This window comes from Macaca fascicularis, chromosome 12 (genome assembly GCF_037993035.2).
Source record: "Macaca fascicularis isolate 582-1 chromosome 12, T2T-MFA8v1.1".
Lineage (NCBI taxonomy): Eukaryota > Metazoa > Chordata > Mammalia > Primates > Cercopithecidae > Macaca > Macaca fascicularis.
In genome coordinates, this window is record NC_088386.1 from 21101333 (window position 1) to 21113620 (window position 12288).

General features: G+C 38.7%; 1 protein-coding gene across 37 annotated transcripts in view; it reads right to left on the bottom strand.

The window, feature by feature from the left end:
* The window catches only part of ZRANB3 (zinc finger RANBP2-type containing 3), a 321730-nt gene that overhangs the window by 73174 nt on the left and 236268 nt on the right, over window positions 1–12288 (bottom strand). For 35 of the 37 annotated variants that reach the window (XR_012421088.1, XR_006691008.3, XR_012421091.1 and 32 more), the window contains 3 exons: window positions 10471–10590; window positions 7747–7926; window positions 4790–4942 (listed from right to left, as the gene is read on the bottom strand). Coding sequence is in view for 31 of the 37 variants with exons in the window: in XM_045366986.3 (XP_045222921.2) it covers window positions 4790–4942; window positions 7747–7926; window positions 10471–10590 (453 nt within the window). In the remaining 6 variants the exon portion in view is untranslated. Of the gene's footprint in view, window positions 1–3453; window positions 3705–4789; window positions 4943–7746; window positions 7927–10470; window positions 10591–12288 lie in introns of those variants that run through there. The other 2 variants (XM_074008974.1, XM_074008973.1) reach the window with 2 other exon arrangements.

Genomic DNA, 12288 nt, shown 5'->3' on the forward strand with positions numbered 1-12288 from the left:
GAAGCTGGGAGGGTATAGACAGAGTGGTGAGAGGGCACACCCACCTAAAGTCAATCAAAGCACAGTTCACATGCTGGCCATATAACAAATAAATACCAACAAAGCAAAACGAACCAAAACAAACAAAAGATCCCTACATTCTAGGATTCCAATTCACATCAAACTGCATTTGTATAAAGACAAGTATTGGAAAACATATAAGACAACACTGAACCATGAAAGATATACCTAACTCAAGAAAGTAAAATTTGGTATGGGTGATTTTTTAAAATTGTGTACACAAATACATATTTTCTTCAGATAAACTTTTAAAAACAATAAACATATACATATGTAGGAAGATTTATTTCAAATTCTTAATACCTATCTTAGAAATGAACTGGTAAAAATAGTTTGATAGGAAGTTTTAGAGAAAGAACAGCCACAAATCATAGGTTTATTTATATATTTTAAAAATAGCTAGGATTTCTATTCACTTTATTGTAGACCAGAATATAATATAATAAGCATTGTTGAAAGAAAACTTGGTTGGGCGCGGTGGCTCATGCCTGTAATCCTAGCACTTTGGGAGGCCGAGGTGGGCAGATTGCCTGAGCTCAGGAGTTGGAGACCAGCCTGGGCAACAGGGTGAAACCCCGTCTATACTAAAATACAAAAAATTAGCCAGGCATGGCGGCATGTGCTTGTTGTCTCAGCTACTTGGGAGGCTGAGGCAAGAGAATTGCTTGAACCCGGCAGGCGGAGTTTGCAGTGAGCCGAGATTGTGCCACTGCACTCCAGCCTGGCAACTGAGTAAGACTCCATCTCCAAAAAGAAAAAAAAAGAAAAAAGAAAACTCATTTTTTAAACGCGATTATAAATGATCTATTTTTTAGCAATATTTCACAGAATTATATTCTAATATTCTAGAAAAAAAATTGTACTAGACCTCCAAATAAGATAATTAAAAATTAATACGATTCCACATAATGTATTTTTATGAAATTAAACTTCACATTAAATTTTTAATTTTGTATTATCAGAAAAAATGTAAATATTAATTTTATTCCTATAATTTCTGATCAGTTCTTTGAAAAATTAAAATTAAACTCTCTGTAACTCTGACACCATATTACCCCAAAAAGACTAGAAGGCCAAGAGTGGTGGCAGTTCATGCTTCCAATCTCTGTATTTTGGGATGCAGAGGTGGGAGGATTGCTTGAGGCCAGAAGTTTGAGACCAGCCTGAGCCATGTAGTGAGACTCTGTCTCTACGAAACATAAAAAATTAGCCAGTCATAGTAACACATGCCTGTGGTCCTAGCTACTTGGGAGGCTGAGATGGGAGAATCTCTTGAGTCCAGGACTTTGAAGCTGCAGTGAGCTATAATCATGCCACTGGACTCCAGCCTGGGTGATAGGCAGAGAGCCTGTCTTTTAAAAAAATAAGAATTAAAAAAAAAAAAAAGGCTAGGAAACAGCAGACATTATAAATTACAAATTTCTCTAATATATTATTTCTTACTAAATTTATAAATAATCTCTAAATAGCATTTGTTAGAGGTGAGACTGGGGGATTTTTACATATAGAAATGTATAATGAATACAACAAAAATCTATGTATCCACCATTGAAAATTTACAAATATTAATATTGTACTTCTGATCTTTTTATAAAATAAAAGAAATAAAACATTTTTGCTGAAGTTGCTATCACACTTTTATTGTTCCCCACATCCATTCTCCTCTCCCAGAGGTAACAAATTTTATAAATTTGATATATATTCTTCCAATGTGTGTTTTATGTTTTACTACATATGTGTACTCATAAACATAGACTATACTGTGTGTGTGCCATGTGTTTTTAAAGCAACTTTGTGGCCGGGCGCGGTGGCTCAAGCCTGTAATCCCAGCACTTTGGGAGGCCGAGACGGGTGGATCACGAGGTCAGGAGATCGAGACCATCCTGGCTAACACAGTGAAACCCCGTCTCTACTAAAAAATACAAAAAAAAAAACTAGCTGGGCGAGGTGGCGGGCGCCTGTAGTCCCAGCTACTCGGGAGGCTGAGGCAGGAGAATGGCGTGAACCCGGGAGGCGGAGCTTGCAGTGAGCTGAGATCCGGCCACTGCACTCCAGCCTGGGCGACAGAGCGAGACTCCGTCTCAAAAAAAAAAAAGCAACTTTGTGTTTTCAAGATCTCATCATGTTGATACATATAAATATAACTCATTCACTTTAACTTCTAAATAGCATTTTACAAGATATGACAATCTACATATCCATTCTTCTATTGATGGGCATTTTGGTTGTTTCCATTTTTTGCATTCTAAAAAATGACACAATAAAGATCTTTGTGCATGTATCCTTATATATGCGTGAGAAAATATTCTGTACATTGAAAAGAGCCTAGAGGCAATGACAGCCCACAGGAACAACAAAAAAACCCTAATTTCTAAATATCACTCCACAGTAAAGGGAATAAGTGCTCCTTAAAGAAATGGGCCAATTCCAGGTCTGGGCAAAAAAAATTAAGGTGAACCTGTTATATATTGTGTGCCAGAAAGCAAGGAAGCACTCAGAGAATTATAAGGATGTGTTTTTTTAAAAAAGGAGCCAGTTAAAGGAGCTTTCATTAGCCAGATCTTTTTTTTTTTTTTTTTTTTGAGACGGAGTCTTGCTCTGTCACCCAGGCTGGAGTGCAGTGGCCGGATCTCAGCTCACTGCAAGCTCCGCCTCCCGGGTTTACGCCGTTCTCCTGCCTCAGCCTCCTGAGTAGCTGGGACTACAGGCGCCCGCCACCTCGCCCGGCTAGTTTTTTTGTATTTTAGTAGAGACGGGGTTTCACCGTGTTAGCCGGGATCGTCTCTCGATCTCCTGGCCTCGTGATCCGCCCGTCTCGGCCTCCCAAAGTGCTGGGATTACAGGCTTGAGCCACCGCGCCCGGCCCATTAGCCAGATCTAAGCTTAAAAAGAAAAAAAGGTAAAGGATTATAACACATTAAATAATAACAATAATTGAAACCCCTAAGTTCATAGTAATTTTTTCTTTTGTTTTAGACAGAGTCTCACTCCATCACCCAGGCTGGAGTGTGGTACGTGATCTCGGCTCACCAAAACCTCCACTTCCTGGATTTAAGTGATTCTCCTGCCTCAGTCTCCCGAGTAGCTGGGAGTACAGGCATGTGACATGATGCCTGGCTAATTTTTTTTTTTTTTTTGTATTTTTTTTAGTAGGAATGCAGTTTCACCATGTTGGCCAGGCTGATCTCGAACTCCTGACCTCAACTGATCCACCCACCTCAGCTTCCCAAAGGGCTGGATTACAGGTCTGTGAGCCACCACGCCTGGTCCATAGTCACATTTTTTCAAAGCAGGGAGGTAAATGTCTTCTTTATAGAAAAATGACAACTAATAAATATAGAAGCAATGATGGAATTAAAAAAAACATTTCAGGCCGGGCGTGGTGGCTCAAGCCTGTAATCCCAGCATTTTGGAAGGCCGAGGTGGGCGGATCACAAGGTCAGCAGTTCGAGACCAACATGGCCAACATAGTGAAACCCTGTCTCTACTAAAAATACAAAAAATTAGCCAGGCATGGTGGCAGGCATCTGTATATGAGTTACTTGGGAGACTGAGGCAGGAGAATCGCCTGAACCCGGGAGACAGAGGTTGCAGCGAGCTGAGATCACGCCATTGTACTTCAGCCAGGACGACAGTGCGAGACTCTGTCTCAAAAAAAAGAAAAAAAAAGAAAGACCATTTCAAAGGTGATTCCTGCAAATATCATTAATGAATGCTAAAACCACTCAGTAACAAGTTTTGGGAATGGGGGGGGTCACATACTTTGAAATTGTTAGACCGCTAATTACTTACTAATAAATAGTAAAGAGGAAAATTATCTTTACAATTTGCCTTATTTTAGTGAGGTAGAGCTTCTTTTCATGTTTATTGGCTATTCAGGTATCCTCTGATGCTCATATTCTTTGCCTATTTTTCTTTTTTTTCTTCTTTCTTTTTTTTATTTTTGAGACAGAGACACAGTCTCACTCTGTTGCCCAGCCTGGAGTGTAGCAATACCATCTCAGCTCATGGGAACCTCTGCCTTCCTGGTTCAGGTGGTTCAAGCGATTTCTGTGCCTCAGCCTCTCAAGTAGCTGGGATTACAGGTGTGCACCAACACACCCAGCTAATTTTTGTATTTTCAGTAGAGACAGGGTTTCACCATGTTGACCAGGCTAGTCTCAAACTCCTGACCTCAGGTGATCTGCCTGCCTCAGCCACCCAAAATGCTGGGATTACAGGTGTCAGCCACCATGCCCAGCTCTTTGCCTATTTTTCTGTTGACTTGTTTATGCTTTACTAATTGAGTTGTATAAATTCTTCAAATACTTTGGACACTGTAATGCAAATATCTTTACTGAGTGTGTGACTTATATACAGGACATTTTGTATAACAAAACCTTTGATTTCGATATACTCAAATATCTGAATCTTTTTCTTTATTATTTGCACGTTTTAAGGCACATTTAATATATGCTTCCCTATTCTCAGTGTCATAAAGATAGCCTCCTATATTTTCTTCTGAACTGTGAATTTTATTCAGTTTATCTGAGGAGCTGAACAGTAAGTATGAAAACTGTTGGAAAACAATGTTAATTTTTGGTTCTAAGGGGGTTCCAGCTTTATGTGAAGTCTCCTTTCAATACCATAAATAATTAAGAGTTGCTATTTAAAACCATACATACAAAGTTATGGTTTCAGGATACTAAAAAAAAATAAAAATAAAAAAGAGTAAGGCATATAATCTTACGTGAGTGAACAAAGCTTCCTTCCTTAACTCTTCAGAACTGTCATTTGGAGTCCAAGCTTCAGCAAACTGCAGGAAATCCCATTTTTCCTTATCACCTTCCTCAGCCTGAATTTTTTCCTTCCTACCATTCAGTGTGCTCCCTGTAACTTGAGCCTACAAAAGGAAAAAGTAAATGAATTTTTCAGCAGTTCACCTCACAGCTGAAATTCACTAAGTAACTTGATTTTGCATTTAAATCATAAGCTACCCACTAAGAAAATCTCACTGTTCCAACATAGCATGGGCTTTATTAGTATAATTATCTTTGTAAACCAAAAATAAAATTATAAGCCTCCCAACCAACTAAACGGATTCCTCCTCTTGGCAAAGAGCATTCTAAAGTAAACCTGAAACAGGCCAGGCGCAGTGGCTCACGCCTGTAATCCCAATACTTTGGGAGGCCGAGGGGGGCTGATCACCTGAGGTCAGGAATTTGAGACCAGCCCGCCCAACATGGAGAAATCCCATCTCTACTAAAAATAGAAAAATTAGCCGGGCATGGTGGCAGACACCTGTGATGCCAGCTCCTTGGGAGGGTAAAGCAGGAGAATCACTTGAACTCGGGAGGCGGAGGTTGCAGTAAGCTGAGATCCTGCTACCGCACTCCTGTGTGACAGAGTGAGACTCCATCTCAAAAAAGCTGACCAGCATTAACATTAAAATAGAGATCTTAAGACTGACAAAACAGATTCTTTGTAGCAATAAGACACCAACATGACAGATAGCAGGCCCTAAAACAAATGGAAACCTTTTACTCCCTAATATATTTCTTTTGTATGAAATGGCTCTGCAGAGCTCTCTCTTGTGGGGAAAATTTACATTCTGTAGAGAATCCCCGTTCCTTTCCAGGTCTTTATCCTGATCCCAGAGAGAATTAACTAAGGATTCTGGCACCTTTTAAAGTCTAATAAGAGGCCAGGAGTGGTGGCTCATGCCTGTAATCCCAGCACTTTGGGAGGCTGAGGTGGGCGGATCACAAGGTCAGGAGTTTGAGACCAGTCTGGTCAATATGGTGAAACCCCATCTCTACTAAAAATACAAAACTCAGCTGGGCATTGTGGTGGGCACCTGTAGTCCCAGCTGGTCAGGAGGCTGAGGCAGGAGAATTGTTTGAACCTGGGAAGCAGAGGTTGCAGTGAGCTGAGATCACACTACTGTGCTCCAGCCTAGGCGACAGAGTAAGACTCCATCTCTCAAAAAAAAAAAAAAGTCTAATAAGAAATATTTACAATCTATTCTGTCTGAAGCCTGCTACCTGCATGCTTCATCTGCCTAAGAAGAACCTTGGTCTCCACAACTCCTTATCTTAACCCAGGTATTCCAAGTCTTCAGATAAACTCTTTCAATCAACTGCCAACCAGAAAATCTTTGAATCCACCTGTGATCTGGAACCAATGCCTCCCTCCACCCCACCTTGCATAAAACCAAGCTGTAGCCCAACCACCTATGGCACAAGTTCTCAGAATCTCCTGGGGCTGTGTCATGAGCCACTGTCACTCATATTTGGCTCAGAGTAAATCTCTTAAAATATTTTACAGTTTGACTCTTCATTGACATCTAGTATGTTTTCTTTTGCTTATAACAGAATATCTGAAATTGTGTAATATATAAAGAAAATGAACTTATTTCTTATGGAAGCTGAGAAGTTAAGGTTGAGGGGCCACATCTGGTGAAGGCTTCTTGCTGGTGGGTACCTGCAGAATTCTGAGACAGCACAGGCCATCTTATGGGGAGGGGGCTGAGTGGTGCTAGCTGAGGTCTCTCTTCCTCTTCCAATAAAGCCACCGGGCCCACTCTTATGATAACCCATTAATCCCTCAATCCATGAATGGATTAATCCATTCATGAGGGCAGAGCCCTCATGACCCAATCACCTTTTTTTCTTTTTTTTAGAAGAGGGTGGGAAAGAAGGCCAATCACCTCTTAATGGCCTACCTCTCAATACTGCCACAGTGGGGATTAAGTTTCAAAGTAAGTTTTAGAGGGAATGAACATTCAAACCATAGCAATAATTATCCAAAATTATAACCCATTACCCAGTCAATGGTTCCATGCTTAATGAGAAAAAGTCTAACTTGAGAAATTATACTATTCACTTTCTTCATAAAAACTTTTATTCTAATATTTATATGCTTTGAAACTTAACCAACATAAGATTGGCCATTTTGAATATCTACATTCAGTGCTTTAAAAACACTTAATTGAAAAACAGTGCTATGGGCTGAATGCTTGTATCCCCCCCAAATTCAGATGTTAAAATCCTAACTCCCAATGTTGGTGGTGTTCAGATGTGGGGCTTTTGGGAGGTGATTAGGTCATGAAGGTGGAGCCCTCATGAATGGGCTTAGTCCCCTATAAAAGAGACCCCAAAGAGCTTTCTTGACCTCTTTCCACAATGGGAAAGCAGTAGTCAGCAATTTGGAAGAGGGCCCTCACCAGAACTCAACCACACTGGCATCCTAATCTCAGACTTCTAGCCTCCAGAAGTGTGAGAAATACATTTCTATTATTTATAAACTACCCAATCTATGGTACTTTGTTATGGCTGCCCAAACAAACTAACCCAGAAATCATCTAATCCTTTTTTTTTTTTTTTGAGACACAGTCTTGCCCAGGCTGGAGTGCAATGGTGCGACATTATGTTTCCTTGCTAGCCAACCCCATCATTGTCCCTCTAATGTAGTAGAAGGGCTTAGAAGATAACAGGAATATGTGGAAATTCATGCCTCTCTTATTACAGAGGAGAGCAGGCAAGGTACTACTATTGAAGCCTTTTCTTAACTTGGTCTCTATTATTATCATCATCTTGATGTACTTAAGTATCCTTTGCCTGAAAACACTAAAACTCAGCCTCTTAACTCAGTTGGCTATGGTTAATAATAAGTAAGCTGCTAACTTGATTTAAATTCAAGCTTTACCTTGCGATTCAACATTCCCCACATAAGGGTGTCTAGAGTTCCATTTGCAATAAGGTAGTGAATATTCACAGAACTGCACTGGCCAATTCTGTGAGCTCGGTCTTCTGCTTGTTTTATATGTCCAGGGTCCCAATACAACTCAGCAAATACAACATGACTTGCCGCAGTAAATGTTAATCCCTAAGTGAAATAAAGCAAATAAATTGAGATGCAAATAAATTGAGAATGTAACATACAGCCATATATAATAAAGTCTTTCTGAACATGTTAAATGGAGAACACTGAAGGACTTGAAAACAAATTAGTTGTTTATTTTAGGCCAAATTAAGATTTAATTCATGAAAGGCAAATGAAGAATGTTTAATGCAACATAGCATAGCTAGGTGAACTACAAAAAACACATTTGAAAGGTATTTCAAAATTTCAAAAGTCAGCTTGATGGAAGTATATAAACTAAATCACTTTATTCTCTGATGATGAATGGATTCACATTACCACTGGAAAATCTAATAAAATACTTTATAAATGAGAATACAATTTCCAACATATGGTATCTATAGCAACTAGGCAGACAGCATTTACATCCTCTTCATTTAATTCACACTGTCATGTTATAAAGCAAGAAAAATATGTCTCTGGTTATACCATTTTCTTCCTGTGATATTTCTCATGTTATATTCCAAAGAGCTGAAATTTACTGCCTATGTCTCAATATATACAATGCAATTGCATTTTCTGTACAACTGCATTTTCATGAATTTCAAATAGTGTGACATAAAAACATTAACTAAGTCTTGCTTTATAATCAATATATGAAATAATGCAAAACCCTCAAACTAAAAAATGTGTCAAACTAAACAATGTGTCAAAAAATGCATGACTTTAATGTTGGTAGGCTGAATGAAATGTGAACCATGCTTATGCTATAGCCATATAGCAGTAAAATGACATTAGGTGGTAAACAGAAATATGTGCCATTTTTTCAGAGTATTATTTAATCAATGCTGTTTGTTGTTCACACGCACCAAACTCCTGTGAGTGACTTTTGTGACTGCTATTATTTTGATATGTTATTTTCACTTAAAATATTTTCATGTCACATAACAAAATCATGCTAGCATTAATTAAATGGTGGTACTAGTTCTCAAGCTGAAAAACTTACTGAAAATCAGTCTCTGAAAAAGAAGTTAGAGGTAATAAAAATACAGAGACACATATTAAACTATGCTGCTATTTAGGACTGAAAATGCCACAGAATATTAGAAATAATGCAGAAACAATAAAAAGTAGTTTTTAAAGAGAGACATCTTTAATTTTATAAAAAGCATCGTTTGACTATACAAGCATAAAGGGAAAATATGCTGGCAAGATCAATACCACTCTAAGCAGCTGCTAAACTATAATGTAAGATTCACAGTACCAAGAACAAAGACCTTTCTACTTTCCTTTATTCCTATGGAGATATCAGTCCTAAAGTATATGAGTCTTGATTTATATAAGGTCTTCAGAAACAGCTTTGAATAAAATGTAAGTGCCCCATACATTATTAATTTCAAAAGGTCCTAGACTCTCCCGTCTGGCTTTCTCCTACTTAGCACCTCCCTAGCTCTAAGTACTTCATTTCTAATTCTAAGCCCTTTTTGATGATATTCTCTATGGTTGGAATAGTCTAACAGATAAATAACTCCGATTATTGGAAGGTTAACTGAACGTGAGGGAAGCATTGAGACAACCGTCCTTTTGGTTAGAACTCCCAGTGAATTGTGGAACTGCTTCATCCTCATAAAAGTTTCTCTCTGTATACAATTTTATATATTTTAATTAGCTGGGTAAAAGCAGATCTTTGGCATGTATCAGCTTGGTTGAACAGCAGTATGCTCAATTACTTTTCCCTATGTTAAATATCCTAGCTTAGACATTTACAACAAAATATTTTAGAATGTTAGCAGAAAAACAGTCCAGAAGATCCCCTCTTATCTACTGTGGCAGAGACTGCCATTACTTTCCCTAATATCTATCCTTCTCTTATTCCTTTGTAACATAACACCCAATTTTTAGCGGAGCTACATGGAAAAAAGGATACTCTTCCCAGCTTCCCTTGAAATTAGGTGTGGTTGTGGGACTAACTACAAGACAGTGAGATGCAGTGTGCTTTTCTTCAGGCAGCTGCTTGAACTGCAGATATGATGAAGCTCTAGCAGCCCTTTTAGATAAGAGATACTTGCTAAGAGTGGTAAAGCAGAAAGCGAGAAGGGGTGTAGGTCCTAAGGACTTTGTGCAAACATCATGCTAGGCCTGGACTGTCTACATAAGAGAATTAAACTTTGTGTATTTAAGTCAGTCTTAATCTGAATTTCTGTTTACTTGCCTTCAAACCTAATCAAGTAAGTGAGGGGTTGGATATGAGACAGGTATGAGAAAAGCCTATACAAATTCAAAGGAAGGAAAAAAGGTCACGCAAAAAGATTACAATCAAATTAACTATACACTTCTTACTCTTCTTTGAAAGTATATTCTTTCAAAGACATACTTTCCCTGAAAATTTAGGAGATCTGTGTCAAAGACGTCAAGGCCTCTTTCTATTATACTTTCTGGAACTCTCTGAAGAAGAATTAATATTTATTATACAAGGCATCAAGATAGAAAATTATAAGTTTATAAACCAAAGTTATAGTGAATGGCCTTTTTTCTTATTTCAATGACATTTCATTGAAAATTTCTTACCTGGCCAGCAGCTTGAATGCTTAGGATAGCCACACGAGTGTCAGGATCCTTTTGAAACTGATTAACCAGATGTATTCTTTCTGAAGATGAAACACCTCCATCTATCCTAATGTAACGAGTCTAGCATCAACAAGGGAAACGGCAAAATTAGGACAAACCCCTATGTACCCATCTCATTTTATATATTTTACAGCTTATTTTTACGGTCACATAACAAAATGGAACTTGGTTAAGATGACAGATTGCTAAATGTTATACAAGAAGAATCTTACCAAGTTTTTTAATAGCTTCTTATAACAATTTCTTATTTTTTTAATCTTTTAAGCTACTTGAGGGTAGAGTCTATGTCTAATTCATCTTTATCCCATCAATGCCAAGGGCAATGCCTTGTATATAGCTGAAGCTCCACATATCTTTTATGAATTAAGCTAATGCTGTCTTCAGTAAAATTCTACGTAAATTGACATGCAACTTTAAACCATGGATCAGACTAACTCTAAAGTTTTAAGATCACTAATTCTAAAGTGAAAATAAAGCCAGACGTGAGAAAAGAGAAAGATGATTCTGCCCACAAATTATGGATTCATGAAGAGTAGTACATTTATTTCTGAAATATCTCAAATATTAACTGGGAAAATAGAGCTTTATTTATTTATTTTTTTTTTTGAGACGGAGTCTTGCTCTGTCGCCCAGGCTGGAGTATAGTGGCGCGATCTCTGCTCAATGCAAGCTCCACCTCCCGGGTTCACACCATTCTCCTGCCTCAGCCTCCCGAGCCGCTGGGATTACAGGCGCCTGCCACCATGCGTGTCTAATTTTTTGTATTTTAGAGACGGGGTTTCACAGTGTTAGCCAGGATGGTCTCCATCTCCTGACCTCGTGATCCGCCCGCCTCGTTGTGCCCAGCCAGAAAACAGAGCTTTTAATCTATCGTTTGAATTCTGGTTTTACACATTATTAAACTTAAAAGAAATATGTGATACGGTCATCTCCAGTGAGGTGGGGCACTGATGCAATCACACACATTTTTAAAAAGCAGGGAAACAGGCCGGGGGCGGTGGCTCACGCCTGTAATCCCAGCACTTTGGGAGGCCGAGGCGGGCGGATCACAAGGTCAGGAGATCGAGACCACGGTGAAACCCCGTCTCTACTAAAAATACAAGAAAAAAAAAAAAAAAAAAAATTAGCCCGGCGCGGTGGCGGGCGCCTGTAGTCCCAGCTACTCAGGAGGCTGAGGCAGGAGAATGGCGTAAACCCGGGAGGCGGAGCTTGCAGTGAGCCGAGATCGCGCCACTGCACTCTAGCCTGGGCGACAGAGCGAGACTCCGTCTCAAAAAAAAAAAAAAAAAAAAGTAGGGAAACATTAAGTGTTAAACTGAACATTGCTGTCTTTAAGAATGATTTGAGTTGAGAAAAGGGGGTTATCACTATGTGTTAGAATAGCTAAAAAGAAGTCATTATCCAACTTCTAAAAATAGTCCTAAATTTCAAAAAACCTTATTCATATATGTACTGCTATAGAAAATATAGCCTTGAATAGTTGGAACATATGAATATTCACTTTTATAAGGGAATATCCAAGTTAATTATTAAAAAGAATGTCCCGTATTAATGTTCTGTCCTCAAAGAGCAAGCATACGTTGACCAATGAACCATTTAATAGCCATTAAGGAAGATTATAAAATCCTCTGAGGGTCTTTCTAAAGAAAATACATTGTCAGGGTAGGGAGAGTTGGGGAAAAATTCACCTCCAACTCCATAAATATCTTTTTTTTCTTTTTGAGAAGAAGTTTTGCTTTTATTGCCAAGGCTGGAGTG